The following is a 20,989-nucleotide window of genomic DNA, read 5'->3' on the forward strand; positions in this document are numbered from 1 at the left end:
GCTGAAAGGGGCCGGATTCCTAAGTAGCAGTGGACGCCACTGACCTGTTATTCAGCTACACTGGAGGATATGCATGTCATAGGGCTTCAGGTTCAGGAAAAGAGGGGTAGCTCCGCTCCTGCTCATTGACTTGGTAAATGGACTGTGACAAACCCACTCCAAGCCCTGGCCCTCGCCCCCACCATCCATAATGCCACGTTCACTCAATAAGGCAGATTGACTCCTTCCTTCAGCACAGCGCAAACAGGGCAAGACATTTACGCCTCCATGAATCAGAAGCCATGGTCATAGGGACTCTTTTACCTGGTTTCAGGTGATGACACAGTGAAATACCGATGTCTGGGTTGTGAGACAGCCAGTGAAAAGGCAGATAATGAGTGCTGTGTGGACCTCCTTCCATGCAGGTGGTCCTGAATAGAGGAGCAGGTTTATCGAGGTGGAAGAGGAACTGACAAACTGGTCTATGACACACAGTTTATTTACCAGACATTCAACGAAGGAATGTTTGGCACCAAAAGTAACATTTTTTAACTCACGCATTTGATGTCAAATTATGCTACAGTATTTTCTGTTGATAGCATACTAATTTGGTGTAAATGTTTAGTATGTTGCTTGAGTGGTGCTTTTATCTAAAGTTTGGTATGTTGTTAGAGCAGCTGGGTTAATTACAGAGCAGCAAGACCACCCTCATAGTGGCATTCAGGTCACAAATCTATGTCCTTAACCATCATGTTACTTCCTGTGCATAAGTAAGCAACCATGTGTAATGATACTTTATGGGCAACAATGAAATAAAACAGGTTTAGGCTCATTCACTTTTTTTTATTAATATGCATTTCGTATTACTTGCTTTCTGAACTACTACATATTCGATTATTTAAATTCACCCTCTGTTTCTGTACAACTTCTGAATGAGCATTTCAGACATACTGTATTCAGAATTTACTGTCATTGTTCCTTTTTCTCCTACATTTTTGTGGAATTCCACCAAAAAAAGGGATAGTAAGTTTGCAGCTTTGTTTTATTCATCTAAAATTATATACTGATCTATTTTGTAACAGACTATGCTGGGGGGGCGGAGCCTATTCCAGCCAACATAGAGAACAAGGCTTCAGAACGCCCTGGACAGGATGCCGGTCCATCACAGGCCACATACATGCACACACACAGGATTGTGTGTAAACCTGTGCAACACACACAGGATTGTACATGGGGTAAACCTGTGCAACAGACACAGGATTGTTCATGGGGTAAACCTGTGCAACACACACAGGATTGTTCATGGGGTAAACCTGTGCAACAGACACAGGATTGTTCATGGGGTAAACCTGTGCAACAGACACAGGATTGTTCATGGGGTAAACCTGTGCAACACACACAGCAGAGGCAAGCCTGGGGTCCTCAACACTGGAGGTGTGAGGCAAGAGTGCGATCCTCTCAGCTTCCAAGCCACCCTAGAATGGGCAAGAGCTTTCTAAATCTAATGGTGCAGAAGATCCTGTAGGGAATAAACATGTTCGAGACATGGGAGTTGGGGTGCATACTTCTCAAAATATTGTGTTAAAACCATCCATCCATCCATCCATCCATCATCTATACCGCTTTATCCATCTGGGTCACGGGGAAGCTGGAGCCAATCCAGTATTTTGCATTTATAGGAAAAAAATTAACTCAAAAGGGTAGTGTATTTTATGCTGTCTGTAATTTATAATCTGTGTCTCTATGTTTACATCATATATGTTTACACGTTTTGTATTAAAACATGGTTTAAACATTCATTGTGAACATAATTCTCATCAAACAGGCAAGCGCTGACTGAATGAGTGATAGCGGCCATATGGGTATCTGCATATCTGGTGGTCAGAATTATATTAAAACGTGATAGTGAGCAGAATAATTAATCATCCCTTCCTTAATTAGAATTCTTATCTTTTTCTTGTGCACTCACATCTGCTTATTTGTAAAACATGTTCAGTGTCAACAATTTTTCCAGGATGTTTGGTGGGCAACTGTAAATACTGAGACAGGTATGACAAGACAAGCCACTCTGTCACTGTATGCGCACTGACAGGGTCTGCTGAGGCGATATGTAACCTTCAACGTCAGTACCAGCAACGTTTTTGAGATGACAAAAATTTAATATGTGTCTTAATTTTAGAGACATGCTCCGGGATGGAGCTGAATCCATATAGCTTTGTTTTTTCAGTCGATTGTGACTTATATAATTGAATTATTAAAATGGTACTTTCTGTACCACACAATGCCATAGAAAAGAGTTTGATATTGTTGGGGGGGGGACACAACTTAATAATTTAAGTATAAAGGTCTATTTTTTGGGGGGGGGGGGTGGCAAATTAAGCTTAATTATTTGCTTGGGGGGGGGGGGGGAATGTCCCCATCCCCCCATTCCTATGCCCCACCCCCTTGTCCCGGTTCCTATGCCCCCAGGACCACAGTAGCATTCTTCACACTGTATTTATATATTTTTGCTTGCGCACAATTAAATTTAATTAGTTTTAGTCTGTACCACACCATTGCAACATTGATGGTTGGTGCAGTGTTTAGTGTTTTGTGACATTTCTGCAGCCAAAGAAAATGGACAGTGCCCTCATCCCGTGAAAACATGATATAGTGACCAAGAAAATGTAGAGAAAAATCCTAATTAGTATTTCATTATTCAAAATTTTCCTTTTTACTATATTGTGTGGGTGTCGTGGCATTTACCAGTTGTCCAATTGAGCAGTAATATAATTTTCAATTAAAATACCTCTCCACATTAATAGGTGCATTTACTAGCCGCAAACAGCGTTTAAGCTAGCTCAGTGCAGCAAGCCATTAGGCCATTGATAGATTTCAGACCATTAGGGAGGAATACAAGGAACAAGGTGCTGTTGGTTTTATTAAATAACCTACTGTCCACACGCCAAGTGGAACAAGGGATTCATCAGCCATTTTATTACTCAAGTCTTTATGTTTATGTTCAAACGGTGTAGGAGAGTGTTCAGTACAGAGGAAGGGTACCGTATCTATTACCATACCCTGCACTGTACGCATGGGCGTGGAGTTTGCAGAGAAGCTGTCCAAGCCAGGTAAAAATGTCATTTAATCAGCTGTAGAGAAATTCTAAAGACTCTGCAAAATGTTCTGGAATTTTAAGCTCAAGAAAATATTATCTGTAATTCAGAAGCATTCTAAAGAAAGTAAGAAGTAGCAAAAACAGTGTCCTCTAAACATAATGTAAAAGAGAGACGCGGGGGAATCAGGTTAATAAGATTGTTTTCTTAGCTTGCTGTTGAAGTGGCAGACAGAGGACTGACTGCAGCTAAACCTGCTGTTAAACGATTGTTTAATTATTTGTCATTTTGAAACAATCTCTGATTTTGTTATATTTTAAGTGAGTAATTAAATGCTCATACTCATTTGTGTGATACAGACAGAGACATAACCTCAAGTTAGGTTGGTTGACTGTGAATTTTTAATAAGGTTGTTCAAATTATATAAATGCTTATTCAGCATGAAGCAGAGACCCTGCCTGCTAAACTAAGGGTATAACAAATTATTTTTGCTGAACTTATTGTCTGTGTGCTGTTGCTCTGAATTAAATTTCCATAATAGAGACCTGTGTTTAGCCTTGAGTAGCAATTACAAACAACAATTAATAAAGTAGGGTATTTGTTAAGAAAATAGATTCTACTTTACATTAAATACCATAAGTACCACAGTTATATTAAATAATTGAATTTGAAAGGTTGAGAAAGTGATAATTAATTTAAGATAACTACATTACTTGACATAATAATCCATGAACAATAGTATCATTATATCACTAGTAACTGATATTTAACTGGTGGTCTGTCCAGCCGTTACACAGACCACAGTCCATCTCCTACCAGTAGATGCTGGTGACAGCGTACCGGGAATAATGACCTTTTAGCTAGTGACTGGCCACCTTCTGTCAAGAGGGCTGGTGCTGGTGTTCTGCTCTCTCCTCCTCTAAACACGAAAATTGCCGTTCATCACAGCCCCAGAAGACAGGGTGCCTGGGCTGACAGAAACATCTCTCATTTCATATGCAGCCTTCCAGTTGGATTTGCACAGTCAGCGGAGGCTTGCGGCTCACTTCCTAAGTATTCACTGACTTTCCTGAGCCGACTGTTTGCTGAGAAACCACTGCTAATCGGGCTGAGTTAGTTTCCCATCTAAACTTTTGTCGCATTTCCAAATTCAAGAAATTCTGTAGCAAAATAAAAACATAGTGACCATCTGCATTTTATATGCACCTGTAGTTCTATAGATCTGCTGCATGTTTCATGTTTGACAACAAGCATTAGCTGTGATTTTGCGTACAAATAAACTGGAACACTTATACCTTTCACTGCATATTGTAATTTTGAGATGGCAGTCAATTTAAAATAATTTCTTGTGTCTTTTTTATGTAACACAAATAAAATCTGAATTATGACTAAATGATATATACACAAAGTTGAATTCATAAATTTTCTTTTAAATGTTTGGTTCATGCAAGTAAATTCCTCTACTTTTGAGTTTAAAAAACTTGCGATTTTTATTGTAGCAGCAGCACATTAAGTGTGATAATTTAATGTTTTGTCACAATATTGGTATAAACTTTTCCTGTTACTGTATATAGACACAGACTGCATGTGATGTCCTTATGGATGACTCTGTTGTGTTATGTGGGTCCACCAGCTGTTAGGCATATTTATTGTGATTGATTAAAACATACCATATAAAGAAATTTATTTATTAGTGAGAGAATGGACCTCATTCGAGGATCCACACCCAGTCATGTGCTTTCAGTCCAAATCCATATTGCTTTGATCTTACATTAGCCACACTGACTGCGACAGAAATGTGTGATGCAGCATTTCAGGCTGGCTGTTTCAGTAAGAGTGTTGCTATGTGAGTACAATCAGAATCCTACACCTAGACTATGGCGCCTGCGTAGGCCATGTCACAAGCATGGTGAGATATTTCAAGGAAGGGGGAGGGGCGAAACTGCTTATGGGACGTATGGTCTGTATTGATTGGCCGCCCTCATAAATCCATGCATTGCACCCATATCGAGTTTACTCATCGCCATTATTCCCATGATAATTTTCGGCCAGTGTGACAGTTTTTCCAGAAGGTACAGCAAATAATCGTTCATGCTTAGTTGCATATAATCTACTGTCTACTGTCATTGTAGTAAAAGAAAAACGTATAAAATTAGAATCTGGTACTTTAAATGTATCTGCACCCAAATTGTCTGCCTGTGTGTCTCTGCCTTTGTGCAGTCCCTGAAAGAAAAAAAAAAAACGTTATCCCTCAAGCTGGTAATGTTCTTGAAAGCAATGAAACAATGAAATTAAACCAGTGAAGCAGCATGTGTGGCATATTTAGCCGGCCTTCCTCCCTGGGGTAATTTCATTCCAGCATGCATACTGATGAAGGCTGTCGGCTCCATCCCTGAACGCCCCGGTGGGCCTTGGCAGTGTAACATCTAAATAAAACTCCATGCAGAACAGTCTCCCTGTTTCCCAGCAGCAGGCTTCCCACAACTCGAGGGGATTTAGCTAATGGAATATTCATGCTGAAACGGGATAGATGCAGTGCGGAACAATCCGGTAAATTAGTTTTGAGGGTCCTTCCTTCTGATTTGTCCATTTTATGTGTTTGTGGCTTGCGAGAGACAGGCAGAAAGCAGTGTACTGTAATTCAGTTCTGTGGTGGACAGGGATGTCTTCAGGGTTATCGCTGAGCAATGCCTTGTGCACCCACTGTGCCCTTGACAGTACAGTAATACCAGAGTACAGAACACAGAAAATCACACATATGCTGGGTAAACTTATCGTTGTTCAAGGAAGCCATTTTTGGACTTTGCAAAACACTGAACTTGATTTCTTTTGCATAATAAAATAAGTACAATGTAAACAATGTGGAGGAATAAGATAATTACTTTAATTACTTTAGCAAACTTTCACAGGCCTGAAGGGACATGAGTTCTAAAGTCTGAATAGCTGACTGTAATGATCCTACAGTAATATTGAGCTGTCTTTTATAGACTTCGAAGAGATCCCTATGGTCGCTGCCCAGGAACTCAATAACATATTGAAACAAGGGTATTTGGAGAAGAAGCGAAGAGGTAAGAAAATCTTTTATTTCTTGAATTTTTTTCTTGCTTTTACTGGCAGATTTTCCATGCTCTGCACTTGACTGTTTATTTTCTATTATTCTTCTCTATAAGTTCTTATACTATATAAATCATTTCGAGTTAAAGCTACTTTAAATTAATCTGTGCTACTAAACCAAGGCCCTCCTTTGATTCGGAACTACACATTGGCAGATGTTTGTTGTGCACAATAATGGGTAAACTTACAGTATATATAGGCTAATGAACTCCGATTGTTATGCTCATTTACATGCATTATTCTTTATCACATATAACACATATCTGAAACAAAAATCCTATAAGTCCTATAATGTAATGCAATTACTTTGTGTGAGGTTTGTTTCCCCAGAGAAGTCTATCATATTTTCCTGTTGTTCATCATTGGAGTTAAGCATTCATTCACTGGATTTAAGCATTCATTCACTGGATTTAAGCATTCATTCACTGGATTTAAGCATTCATTCACTGGATTTAAACACATGCAGTCTGGAAAGAGCAGATTGCATCAGACCCTGTTTAGGAGGCAGAGTTCTTTCTGGCTGATCTAAGTTTCTGCAGATCTGCTGCTCCTGCTCCATGAGTATCTATCCCGTAGGCGCTCCCTCACCTCTATCCTCTGCTGCCTCATTGGCCTGGCCTGTACCACCAAACTTCTCCATCAAATGTGGACTGCAGACAGCAGAGCTGTGCTTTTCAGGGCCCCAGCACTTAAAGGTTCTTTCCTGTTATTCAGATACCTGATAATGAAACAAAATCGATCTGTTTGCTGAACTAGTGTATTTCTGCTACTATAGTCATTCGGGGGCCGATGCTGTTAGGAACGCAACGTAAGTGTGACAGCATGCTAGTGGATAAAATATGAAGTGATCATCTAAAAATGCTGATAACTTTAAGGCCCATTTTTAAAAAAGCATATGTAGTAATAGCCCTCCTAATGTTATGACTAGCCTCTCGTACAGTAGTTTATTATTTACCACATCATTGCTTTTGGGAAGACATAACAAGCTAATGAATAATTAACCATACAATACGTGCTGCGCATATTTCAAGTTAACGACAAAAACCTCAAGGCAGAGAAATGTCATTAAGTATTCAGAATGAGAGTACACTGTTACATTTTATTAGTAGGAAGCAAGTATGGTATTATTGTCATGAAAACAAACCTAAAAGTTGCATTATTATTATTATTATTATTATTAGTATTAGTAGTAGTAGGAAATAAGCTTCATTTATTCAAATTAATTATGTATAATTGTTTAGCAGTTTGACATCATCATTAATTGGTATAAATCAGCATATAAGCAAGTTCTGACAAAATAGCATAATAATTTACCCTTTTATAGGTAAAATAATGTACAATGTCATGCCATTTGCCATAATGTCATGTTTATGTCGAGTTTTTCCACTTTTGTCAATGAATGGATGTTTTTCAGTCGTGGAGATACTGTTTAAATGTAAGCTTCACTCACTAGTGGGGCATCATCTTGCCTTTATGATCTTAGGCAGGTGTAGGTGAGTGTATTGAGTGTTTGTCAGAAATGCCAAGTAGACTGAGAGCAGAATCTGTATTTGAATGCCGCTAGGTTCATTACTTGAAGCTTTATGCATGCCTTTGTTGCAATCAAAGAGATAATTACACCCACCTTGTAAAAACGTTCTTTATGAGAAGAATTGTCATCAATGTTTCCACTCTATTTGTTTAGTTGTTTATCCTGTTTTCACTGTTAATATCACATCCACTTGCCATTTAGTTCATGTTCCGCTCTTGCAACAGGAATAGGAAACATTTTATCTTGAGATTAATTGTTTGACTCCATGTGCAAAGTAATTTTCTTAGCGGGCTACTGAATTCTACCAGCGCTGTGTTTCCTATTGAATAGAGATGGCACTTTGGTCAGTACCTTCGTAGTAGCCGTTCCATGTTTTAAGCAGGAGTTTCCATGTAAGGCAGCAGGTAATGCAGGGGTTAAACACATGTGGTTGCTTCCCATAATGTCCGACAGAAAAGCCCACCTGCAATAACTACAACATGCCCCAGGTCTTTCGGAGAAAAGCGTCACCTGAGCAGCTGAATCTGAACCAAGCTTACCTGCAAGCATAAAAACACCCCTTTCAAACAGCATTTTAGGTCAATTTACAGGAATAAAAGAAGCAGGTGCTGAAATAAACCAGTTGAATGGAGTTCTCCATTTTAACATTTATTGGCATTAAGCACAGATGGGTTTCCGTGGTTTTTGTGGCTTCATTTTTATTTGTTTTTTCATTTACAGTCTTTTTAAGCTGGTAAACAAAAGGCTATTTTTGTTTTCTACATTTGTACACACTCATTGTAAATATTTGCTGTGTTTTGTTTTTCGATAGGGTATGATTTTTGTCTTGTACTGCATTTTCAGTTTGAATGTCTTAATGTTTAATGTACTAACATCAGTTCCTGTTGTGTTCAGATCACAGTTTCTTTGGGTCAGAGTGGCAAAGGCGTTGGTGTGTCCTCAATAATACCATATTTTACTACTTCGGCAGTGACAAAGGTTTGTTTGCATGTCTTTCCTTTTGCAGATATTTATAATCATTTGTTTAGTTGCAACATCAAAGTTTTCCAAGTTTATATTTTGCGTATCACTATCTAATTTTTATGAAGTATTTTATTTATTTATAGTCAGCACATACTTACTTCACACCTAACTTTGAATTTCAGGAAAATCGCAATCCAGTGTAATACACTGAAAGAATATCACAACATATACGCACAAACTTTTTAAGGTATTAAAATATAATACGATACTTATCACCTTCATTCCGCTAAATAGTTAGTATAAAACCTGTGGTTTCCCGGAGAAATTACCTTCACCTAAACAAATCCTACACAAACACTTGTAGAAAAATGTGTAATTTTTACTGTTAGGTAATTAAGCCACATACAATATCAGTGCTATAAAAGTCTGTAAGCTAATGAATGAGCATGAGTAAAAAAACAAAAAGCAAAGTTGACATTCTCTTCCACCAGAGAAACAGCAAAAGGGCTCCTTCTACATCAATGGCTACAGTGCAGAGCTGATCACCAACTTGCGGAAAGACTCAAAGAAAAATGCGTGCTTTGTTCTGAGAGCCCCGGACCAGCGCCCATACCAGGTCTATACCAAAGCTCACCATTTTCTGCACTTCATATGCACGTCATTATCCTGCAGAGCCCTTACAGAAATCCGCACATAATTAAAATACTGGCCAATCTGAGTGTACTGTGGGAAGCATGTTTCCTAGGACCAAAGGCGGCATAAATCATATTTTTAGCTCAAATTTAATTTAGTTCAGCACAACCGATCAGATGTTGTATGACATGCATATTCTAGGTGAAAGATTCAGATGTGTTAAATGTAGTAAGTGTTTCATTTAATATATTATTGCTTTCCTAATTGAATATTTGTATCCCAGTGTTATAGATAACTGTGGCACCAACAAAGAGATTAAGATTGACTCACTTTTATAGACAATATTACAGTCAATTTTATATTCAAAATGCACATTGGTTCAACTGTTATTTGTATATTCAACAGTTTTATATATACATAATTATATCAGTAGGACATTAATTATCTTTGTTTAAGAGTGGCCAGCATTACTGCTAGGGACACCCTGGCATTATGTTGTAATTAGCTTTCTCAGCTTTAATTTGAAGTCGTGTTGGCAGCTAATGTTGGCTACAGCAGAACATATTCTTATTAAGAAGTGAATTGCTGATCTTGCTGATTTATTACGTGATATTTCACCTTGTTTTATTGTACTTGGCACCCATGATTTTTTTTCCCTGCGTATTCTTATCAGAGAATATTAACTGTATTAAGGTGGAAATTAAAGTAAAATATGCTTTATATGGGCAGTAACAGTCATTCTGTAGCTCAGCTCCTTGTTTTGAGAATGATGGAATTGATAACAGTAATGGAGGGTTTTTCCCCTGCAGTTCACAGCCAACAGCCACCAGGAAGCCAGGGAGTGGGTGGACCAGATTAACTTTGTCTTGAAAGGTGAGCCAGAAACACATTTAATTTTGCACCAATCCTGAAGAAATACTGAAAATTTGGACTTAGGAAATGTACTATACTTAGGCGCATTTATATTTAATGTGTTTTCCGTGAGCTGAAAATGTCTTTGTATGTGGTAAAGCCGTAATTTGCTTTTTTAACATTTCTTTCTTGCTTTATGAGCATTGTGTGTCTTTGTGTGTGTAACAGTACAGCGATTAATTCCGGTAATAAAGATATAATGTATATCTAGAGGGAGATGATATTTGTATTGCACATATATTATCAGAGAATTGTACAATAATAATTCATATTTTATTGTTTGAGGAAGCCCTTAATGTGGTTGAGTTTCCCGTTTGCAAATTTAAGTTTTCTTGGTGTTATTTTCGTACTTTATTTTTAAAAATCCGCAGTATTCCCATCCTCATCTAATAAGTTTCCATCACAAGGTAAAAAGGGGCTGTGCTTTTCAGATTACGAGAAGTCCGTGTCACGCCATCCAATCAGATGTTCTGTAACCCTCCTCATGTGCTGCATCACTAGCTGCCCGACCAGTGTGGAGTCTCCACTCTCCCTCCCATTCCCCACTACCCCCACCCCACACCCACTATTTTCCGGAAATTGATTGGAAAGTTTTCTGGTTATCCTTGTGTGTTATTGATTTAGTAGGGTATCAGAGGGGATCTGATACCCTTTGTTTCAGTGCTCCAGTCGCCCACAATCAGCACAATGCTCCATCTGCAGGATCCAATGACTGCAGCTACAGCTTCAATATGGGCTCTAACTGGCTCGCTGATTTACGAGAAGCAACATGCATCTTTTTTTTCCGGCAGGATCCAAAGTATAAAATGAAAGGACCAACAATGAAACCTTTGTTTTATTTCTAATGTTCAGCTAAAAAAAAAACTTACTGGGAGAATTCAGTACTCTTACAATTTAAGGGTAAAAAAAGCACTTTTCAGTTCATTTCTGTAGCTTCTGTATTTTGTGATATAATGCTGTTCTCACATATAATTTTCTAAGCATAATAATGTTGTCCTTGTATTGTTACATGGCATGCTATTTGTATTAGTCATAATAATGGCCCTGAGGACATCTGACTGTTTTAGACTTTGCCTTTCATCAGGCCACATAACCCCGATAGCATAGCCGCAGCATAAATCAGGGCTCGCTGCCATTCAAACGTCGTTAGTCTGTTCTGCTCATGTTTTTTTTATTTGTTTTGTTTTTATAATTTTTACGTTTGTAAATTCAAAACCAGGCTAATATTTAACTGAATGACTGTCAACACTTTTTCGCAGTTTCCCTATGATTCCTATTGGCTAATATTAGGGTGTAGATTCACAGCAGTGACAAAGTCGCTTGCGTGCACTTTTATCTCCTCCATCTGCAGATTTGAGTTCCAACTTCATTCCGTTTGATGATGAGGAGGAAGATGAAGAATGTGAAGTCGAAGACACCTATGATGACATTGAAACCACTAACAGCCAAGGGACGGCACGTCCAGTGCTGCATCCCAGCATAAACTCTGCGAGCAGCCAGGAGGACTGGAAGAGCAGCAGGATGGGGGATGATGAGGATGAGGAGGACGACATCTATGAGGTGCTTCCAGGTAATGGCCACCCTTAATAATAATAATAATAGCAATACCAGATAAAAATTGACCCTTTCAAATGTTACCTTTTCTTGGAAATTTCCACCCATCTTGAATACCTTCAAATAAACGTAACCTGCCCAAGCTCATTCAGAAAAATGGCTGTGTGGAGAGATTATGGGGTCTCACCGCCTGTAATATGAAAGGTGGAACTCAGATGCAGTGGCAGTTGGGCAGCAAACATTAGAAGGAGGGACCCAGTTGGCTTTGACATTGGCAATGGAAACTGGTTTTGGGAACGTGAAACATTGTTTCTCTGGTGGGAGAAGGAGCCCAAGCTAGTTTGGGAGACAGAAAGATATTCAGGGTGGAGTCTCTCCTGCTGTGAAATTCCAGACTGAGGCCTGTGCAGCTTGAGAGTTTTCTGGTAGAAAAGGGCATGGCCTGTATGTCACTGCAGGTTGCTAAAAGGATAAAAGGATTTTGGTTAGTGCATATGCACCAAAATATACTGGACTTAAGCTAGACTGTTGAATTGTTATGAGATTTCTGTGAAGCTCTGGGTTGTCCATAATAAGCCCCATGTTCAAACACAAGGATGTTCTGTGATAAACTTTATAGTTTTGTCATTTGTCTTGAAGCTGTGTGTTTTGGGCAGGGCTATTAACCAATCACCACTTAATGGTAGGTTGGTTTCAGCAGGTAGTGAAATGGTGTGATAGACTGGGAAACCCCAGTTGAGCAGTGAGGGTTTGCTGGGAACATCTGGCTGAAGCCTCTACGTGGGATGAGTTCAGCTGACACTTCTGGAAAATCCTCTCCCATGTGCCGAGTGAAGTCAGAGACATTGAATTTGAATGGACCATGTTCAAAGCCTCAATCGCTGCAACAGCTGCAAAGAACTATGACCAGGAGGCAATCGGAGCCTGTTATGGCAGTTATGCTAGGACCCCTGCTAGACACCTGCGGTGAGGGAAGCTGTCAAGCTGAAGAAGGAGGCCTTCAGGGCAATGTTTGCATGGGTGTCTCCTGAGACAGCTGAAAGATACCGATGGTCAGAAAGGCTTCTAAAAAGGCAGTCACAGGGGGGAACTCTCAAACATGGAAGGAGTTTGGAGAGACCATGGAAAGAGGCTATCAGGAAGCCCCAGCAATGTTCTGGCAAACCGTTTGATCCATCAGGAAGGGGAGACAGAGCCTTGCTCCTTTGGGGTGGTCCGCTATCACTGTAGTTGAAACCATTATGGTGTTCTATACTGGAAAAGCTGCAGTGATAAATGAAATCCATCCAGATGTTGAAAGCAATTGGCATTGCTAGGGTAATATAATTAATGTGCAATATAATCAATGTTGCATGAAAGCCAGCTAGAGTGGTGGTCCCTGTTTTAAAAAAGGGGATCAGAGGCAGGGAAAAGAACAAGTCACACCTTGGTGCATCAAAGTCAAGTCTCGAGTCAAAACATTGTAAGTCTGTGTCAAGTCTCGTCACGTGCAAATCAAGTCAAAGTCTTTCCATCATTTTTGGTGTCTGGTCACAAGTCATCAAATTTGTGACTCAAGTCCGAGTTGAGTTGTGAGGTCCCTACCTATGTCAGTTTTTTTTACCTTTAACCATTAAAATTTATCGCAGCAAAAACCCACAGTTTGTTGTAGGTTAAGTCCTTCATAAACAAAAATTGGTTGAAAGTCTCCACTCTATCATGGTTGTCCTTACATAGTCTTTATGTCCATGTTTATGCAGGGAGTGATGCATCTTTCCAACAATCTATTTCAGGAGACTTTGCATTCAGCCAAATGAAAATATGCTGAAACAGCTGAGAATTAATATACACAGAAATTGTAAAATTAACATTATGATATCCAGAGGGGGGGCTTTAACCTCAAATCTTCTCAAGTTATAAGGTCCAAGTCAAGTCCAAGTCTTTCCACCAGTTTTGCTGAGTCGAGTCACAAGTCATCAAATTTGTGACTTGAGTCCGAGTCAAGTTGCAAGTCAATGACTCGAGTCCCCACCTCTGACCAGAGGGTGTATTCCAACTATGGAGGAGTCACACTTCTCTGGCCATTCTATACCAAAGCCCATGTCAGGGTACTAGAGGGGTGGTTGAAACCCCTGATTCAGGAGGAAGGAAACAGATTGACCAGCTGTGTGAGGGTTCATGTAATATGCTAACATGTAATATGCTAACAGCCTACATGTGCTTTCTGGATTGGGCACAGGCACATCACCAAATGCCCCAAACATATTATGTGAGGCGCTGCATGAGGCACCAGGGCTGCTGCTGTGTGCCAATCAGTCTCTAAAAGCAGAAGGAGTTGGTTGTCTGCATCCTTGGCATTAAATTTGAAGCCATTTAGAGTGGCGTTGGCTCCAGTCAAGTGTGTGTCTTGTCTCCAGTCTCGTTTGTGATTTTCAAGAACAGGATATCAAACAGTGCACTGTATGGACAAAAGTATTGGGACACACCTCTTAATCATTGAATTCAGGTTTCATTTAAATCATTGTTCCTCTGGGTGTAATGGCCAGATGTTTTTGTAAGAAGGAACGTGATAATGACAGGCAGATTATTTCAGTAAAATACTAGAATAAAATTAGAAACACTTTTTTAGCATTTTATAATTTTTTACTCTTTTTTTATCCTGTACAATAAGAAAACCAGTTGCAAAGCTTCCTCAGCATCTTTTTAAATTTTTGTTGCTATTAGTGTCTGATGTGGTATAACATGATTCTTAACTAGAAATGTATTCATGTGATCTTTATTTATGGGAAGTTCATTAATATTTTTTTGGTCATCCATTTTCAACAATCATACTGTGCATCTAAATATGTTTCTACATAGCAAAAGGCAAGATACACTTCCCATGTAATATAGAACACGGATATATAGGCATATTTATTCACACTGCCATAAAGTAAGGCCAGTTCGACGTCTTTATAAGCTCTCCAGTTTCCTTTGTGAAGTGCACTACCATTCTAAGCTATAGTTGGATATAAGGACAGAAATTATAATGAAAATGTTTCCATGTTTCCCATCAATCAGCTTGTTTGAAACCCAAAAAAACAATGATATAGCATCTTAATGCATTTTGCGCTCAAATAAAACTTGTTTTCATTATCATGTGAAATAGGAAAGTGAACATATCAGCTGATTTTTTTTTTTAAGGTTTAAACGCTATGTGTGTTTGTTTTTAGGGAAAAAAATGAATTGTTCATAGATTTTGGGTCATTGTTCCAAAAAATAAATACATTTTTTGGTATTTCCCAACTGCCGTCCTCATGTATTTTACATTCTTGGCTAAGTATAACATACTTCATCAACGTTGCATGGCAGTGCACCTGCATTTTGCTGATGTCCTTGCACAGCAAATGACACATAGATCATAATTTAACTTCAAGGGCATTTACTGCCACACTTTGTGATAATCATGACTCCGGTGTGGTAAGTATGTCAGAGCAGTCACCAGTCAGGGATTCCTTTCACAATATAAACATGTTTCCCCTATTAATGACAGAAATGATCGATCTTGAATAGAACTAAGGCAAGTGAAAAGAAAATATATACAAGACAGTTGACAGTAAAGTTCAGTATAGAGGAGAACGACCGAAAGGTTTTTCAGGACGGTGAATAGGGTGACTTTGTGGAGCTCAGTTTTTTACCCTGCCTAAGTACAATATATATATAGCGCAAGCTGTAGTTTCTAGGAGTGAGTGTATTTATTATCTGTACCACAGTTAATAAAATTGGAAGAGAGTACATGATTCTTGTGAGCTGTCATTTTACTCCTCTAAGCCATATGGGAAGCGAGAAAAGGCACTGGACCACAAATGGTGTATCAGGTGATGCTTTCTGTATTATATTCTTACTCTTGCTCTTCCTGTCACCACACTGTTCCATGCCTCTCCCTCTCTAAAAATGCTACATTTGCGTGACTTTGCATATTGTTTTTCCTCTCACCCTTCATGTTGTATGTTCACCCTCTAGCTTGAGTCAAAGCTTGCATATTGTGAGCAGTGATAATAGCATCAAATATAGGAGTAAGACTAACTGGTCTTGATATTGCGAGTATTTGTCAGACATAATCTCATAGCATGTTTCACTGCATGTTTAATTCTATACTCTTAAATACAAGAGAACAGTAATACAGCAAATAATATGGACATCCCTGCACTGTTTTCTTCTGAATACTCAAAAACCCGAGAAAATGAGCAGGATTTCTTCCATCCGTTGTCCATGTGGACAACTGGTGTAACCACTTAGGCTGTAACTTATGCGTAAATTCCCCACTATTTTTTGAAAACTTGAAATATGATGACTTCAAGGTTGAAGTTAATGACATTCCGATTCCATTGTTAATTGATGTATATATTTTCTCCATCAGAAACACAAAACTGTTTCTCTGACTCTCAATGCTGTGACAGTGTCCATATTTCAGGGGACACCCAACTTGATATTACTGCATGACTGCCGGTGGGATGGACATAAATGCAGGTTAATTACTGCCTGTCCAAGTGTCCAAGCAAATATACTCTGCTGGCTACACTAACGAAAGTGATGTTTATGGACAGATATCTAGGTCTGATCCATGTTTGTTATCTGTACAAGTTTTACAGAGAGTTTTAACAGAGTTCATTTATTCCTTTACAGTAAAAGTTTGTGTACTCGCAGATATTATTGTTATCATTATTCAGAGAAGGATCCGTATTTCCCCACTAGTCATCCAACACACTGTATCCAGCAGAGACAACTTCTGTGTTCACAATACAGTAATTAATGCCCTGTATTAGTTTAAACCTATATAATGAAAATGTAGTGTTACAGTAAATCTGTTATTGTGCAGTATGTTAAGGTAATCAATGCTATCTGTTAACATAATGAAATTATGTTGTACCTCAGCAGGCATGTAGAATGGATTGTAACACTTTAAATCTGATTATCTTCATATTACAGGGACTTTTCAGTACGTTGTCTACAGATTACCATGTGTTTGACACCAAAAACAGGGAAGTCAGAATTTGTAAAATACGTCACTGAATGAGAGGTTTGTAATAAAGTGGGTTGCTTTTAGCCTTTTAATCTAATGAGACAATTACCTAGTTTTATTATTATTATACGCAAGTAAATGATATAAGTTCCTGGAATTAAACAGTGATAAGGTCTATAGGTAGAGAGGAGGAAGTCAAACCTAATGGCGGGTTAATAGATAACATTATGCGAAGGCGTGAACAAATTTAGTGAGACAGATAGAGGCTTGGATTGTTAAACTCTAGTGTTTTGAATGTCCCAAAGTGCTCCATTACAATGGAATTGCAATTGAAAGAAACCCTGAAGGGTACAAGGCAGAATCCACCATTCATATTTTGCTTCACCCCATGCAAAGTGGCATTTTTTTTATTATGCAAATTTCCCCAAATTAATTTCATAGGCATTCATAATTTAATGAAGTTTTAAAAAACATACAGCCAGTAGAAAAAAAAAACATTTTCCAGGTGATAAATTTTTCCAATTTTCTGAGACAAGTACATAAACTGGTTCAATTATGAGGGGAATCTGGAAATGAGGTAGTCTGCAAGGCAAACAGCAGCGGTGCTGATGGGTAATTTTATTGAGTGGAAAATTGAATCAAATTGCTGTATTGAAACATTTTGGCTGTGGTTTTCCTCCTGCAGCTTCTAAGGTTTGGCGCTGCAGTCAGATGTCTGAATGGCACGCTGACCAAAATCCGTCGTACAGTGCACCAAAATGCCTCAGGTTTATTTCTGCTATTTATTTCAAATAGAATAGGATAGATCTGTTTCTTCTGTCTGTACTATTGAGCCACTGAGCATGGTTGCTGCCAGTGATGATCTATTCTGCCTTCTACCAGCTACATTATGAGTACAGTATGGGAGCTTGTCGTATGGAAACAGAATATAAAATAGTTACTCTAGACATGTGAATCCAGTGAAACCAAGATGCCAGAATAAAAATGCGGTATATGAGTGTAGGAGTTAAACATGCATCATAAATGATGGGTTTGCAGTGAGCTGGTCTCATTACTGCGGCCCTTCTCATGTTGGTTATGCTGATCTTTATCATGGAAGCATTAGTCTATAGTTAAGTGTTTTATCTTACCGAATAGCTTGTTTATAGAAGTTCATACAGCTGAATAACAGGACAGACTCAAAGCCAGTCAAGAAGGCTGATAGAGGAGCTCAGTGGGGTAGTTCTCTATCATTGAGAAGTTAACGTGCATCTATCACCTGCAGTAACATACTCCAATATATTAACTGCTCCAGTACAACACAGTGAGCATCGCACAGTAGTCATTGATTTTATACTGAATTATGTGGTAATTACTAACAGAAATGGTCGTTTTCTTGAAGAGGAGTATTACTTTTTGTTTTACTTATGTACTGTGTAGAACAGAATAAATCAACTGTATATCAAACAGTAAGAAAAATGAACTGGACTGAGATTATTCTAATTTGCACAATGCTGTGGAGTACTTGCATTTGTCAGCAAATTAACTTCCAATAAAAAATCAATAGATGATCGATATCTGCAGTTTCTGGAGTTGTGGCAACGTCAGGGATAGCTTTTTCTTATTACATTAGGCAACTCGCAATACCCTTCAACTGCTGAAAATAATTAATATTGTTCACACTCAAAAATGTCATTTAATTTAGCTCATGAATTTCTTATACCAAGCTGGTATCCTTTGAATTGTCAATCCTGTTAAATATGTTAAACAAGAATTGCTTGAAATGATTAGCTAATTCTATTATATATACCTTTTCAATCCAGGTTTAATCATCACAATTGTCATTGAAATATAAATAAAATTCCAATTCATATACTGCTAGCTATCATGGATGTTTGTAAATGCCTTTTGCTATTTAATGGTGGTATTAGCTGAAAGATAATTATCATCCTGCTTAATATTTACATATGAGCATTTATTGTCATGTATATTGTCATGTGTTGACTATATATATATAGTCTGTATGTGAAAAGCACTTTGAATGGTCACAATGTATGAAAGGTGTTATATAATGCTGTTATATAAATACACTTGCCTATCCTTTAACTTGTGGTAAATAGCAAAGCACTAGACTATAGTCATCTAGTATAGTATATGTTGCATGTGTTAGCACATGACAATCATTTTTTATTTTGATTCATTGTATATGAAAATAGTTGCAATTGACCTATGTGAAACAATTGGAACTCACTGACATATCTTTTTATTTCAAAGATATTTTTGTGTTAATATCGGTTTTTCAGTTTTATTAAGGGAACTGTCAAAAGAATGTCATATACTATGGACTGAAATTTAGGCAGAGATTGCAGTTAAAACAGAGTCCCTAAGCTCCTTTGTTGCCATCTTTCATCATGTTACGATGTCATTACAGAGACAGGATTTAATTAAGAATGTGCTGTTACACGAAACACGCAGCTCATCACCGGTCATATTCAACAAACAGATTTAAGCGTCTGACAGATTTAAGCGTGTTCCAAAAAATAAAACATCTGTGTTTTCTTTTTGTGCTCTGCGCCGAACATAGTGGAGTTTTTCATTCAGTGTTCTGTTAAATTAGATATTTTCAGCATAAACGGCCATCTCACACACTCCGGCACTTTTGTCTTGTTACCGAAAGAAAACAGAATTGACAATGTGATAAATCTCCATTAAAGCCCCCGGCATCATAAAGTGACTTTGAAACTTCATGTCAGTGGAATTGCAGAAGAAAAACGATGAGCTAGCACAGGTGAGTCGTCTTAGGAGAAGGTTGGACTCAGGAATGGGAAAATGGTGTGTTAAGAAGGACTGGGCATGCAGAGTGATGGTCAGTGCGGTGCAGTAAGACATGGGTGTGACTCCGGAACTCGGCAGCAGTCCGAATTTGCGTACAGTTGCATGCATTGTGGGCAAACTGGCACGCTGCTTTTTCTGCTGCTGTTCCTGGAAACTGTACGGTTAGACATATAGGGTTGCGGAGGAGATGCTTTATCGGCAAGCTGACAACAGCAGGATGGATGTGGGAGCACGACCAGATGGGTATCGCTGTCAGCTCCAAGAGCGCACCGTGCCACGCCTGTAATCAGAGTCCCTCTGGCCAGACATACTAGACTGTGCTCCCACAGAGCCTCGCGCACAATACTGGGCTGACAGCAGTGAGAGCAGCTGTGTGGAACGCTGATTAGTGCAGTGGATTGGAGACAAGCAGGCTGTGTGTCCAAATCCCAGACCGGTGCAATTGTCTGCTGGAGCCAATTTATCATTTTAAAGGGAGCAAAGAATGGACTTAGGTTGCTCACCCCAGCAGAAAGATTACAATTATGCAGATTAAAGAAAAGGCTGGTCGCATTTTGCAGGACTGTTTCGCTTACCCTGTATCCACAGGCAGCCGATAGGTACAGGCATCTCAGGTCTGGAGTCAGATTAGGCGATTTGTATTCCAGGTCACTCTGCCTGAAATGTGCATGGTAAGGGTGTCTTTGCAGATCTTAATCATAAATTTTATATAAACATTTGTTGCAGTTGATAGGGGAAATAAAAAAAGCAAAGATACTGAGATTTTCAGTTACATTTTCAGAAGGTACTATTGAGTTATGATATTCTAGTAAGATGGACTTTTCTTTTAAGTGCTATATCATGGAGATTAATGCAAGGGAAAATCTATCCTGTATTACATGTGGACAATCTTCACCTGTTTTAAATATGTATTCACCCTAAATGAATGAGCTATTAATTCAAAAAACCAAAGTGGGTAAAGGGAAATGTAGAAAGAGCGTAGGCCTCATAGCATGTGGAATTCATCAGAACATTACACTTTATCTCCCCATAGGCTTCTTTGACAAGGCTGTGCTAACAAAATATAGCCAATAACTGAATATTAAAACTTCACAGTATTATATAAAGTGCTGATGTACAAATGAAATAGCATTAATATCTGAAAAATATATACACACACACACATATATATATATATATATATATGGTGTTCAAATGATTTTTGTGTTGGTGTAATACTGTGATATTGTGTCTGTCAAAATCTGTCAGCATAGCCATTTCAAAACCTCTCCTAAAGTCACCCCAGTATTTGCAGCAACATTCCAATATATCCATGTATTTGTCACTCGACCACTGGCACTCCATGTTTGGGTACCTAATTAAGTTAACTAGTTTAACTAATTAATTAATTGAGCTGGTACTGAAATTTACTGA

General features: G+C 38.5%; 1 protein-coding gene across 2 annotated transcripts in view; it reads left to right on the forward strand.

Annotated features, from left to right (window-relative positions):
- Positions 1–20,989, forward strand: part of skap1 (src kinase associated phosphoprotein 1) — a 135,596-nt gene that overhangs the window by 89,533 nt on the left and 25,074 nt on the right. For both annotated transcript variants that reach the window (XM_023814317.2, XM_072712465.1), the window contains exons 5-9: positions 6,062–6,142; positions 8,614–8,697; positions 9,174–9,298; positions 10,125–10,188; positions 11,579–11,797. In XM_023814317.2, the coding sequence (XP_023670085.2) occupies positions 6,062–6,142; positions 8,614–8,697; positions 9,174–9,298; positions 10,125–10,188; positions 11,579–11,797 (573 nt within the window). The remainder of the gene's footprint in view (positions 1–6,061; positions 6,143–8,613; positions 8,698–9,173; positions 9,299–10,124; positions 10,189–11,578; positions 11,798–20,989) is intronic.

This window comes from Paramormyrops kingsleyae, chromosome 5 (genome assembly GCF_048594095.1).
Source record: "Paramormyrops kingsleyae isolate MSU_618 chromosome 5, PKINGS_0.4, whole genome shotgun sequence".
Taxonomy (NCBI): Eukaryota; Metazoa; Chordata; class Actinopteri; order Osteoglossiformes; family Mormyridae; genus Paramormyrops; species Paramormyrops kingsleyae.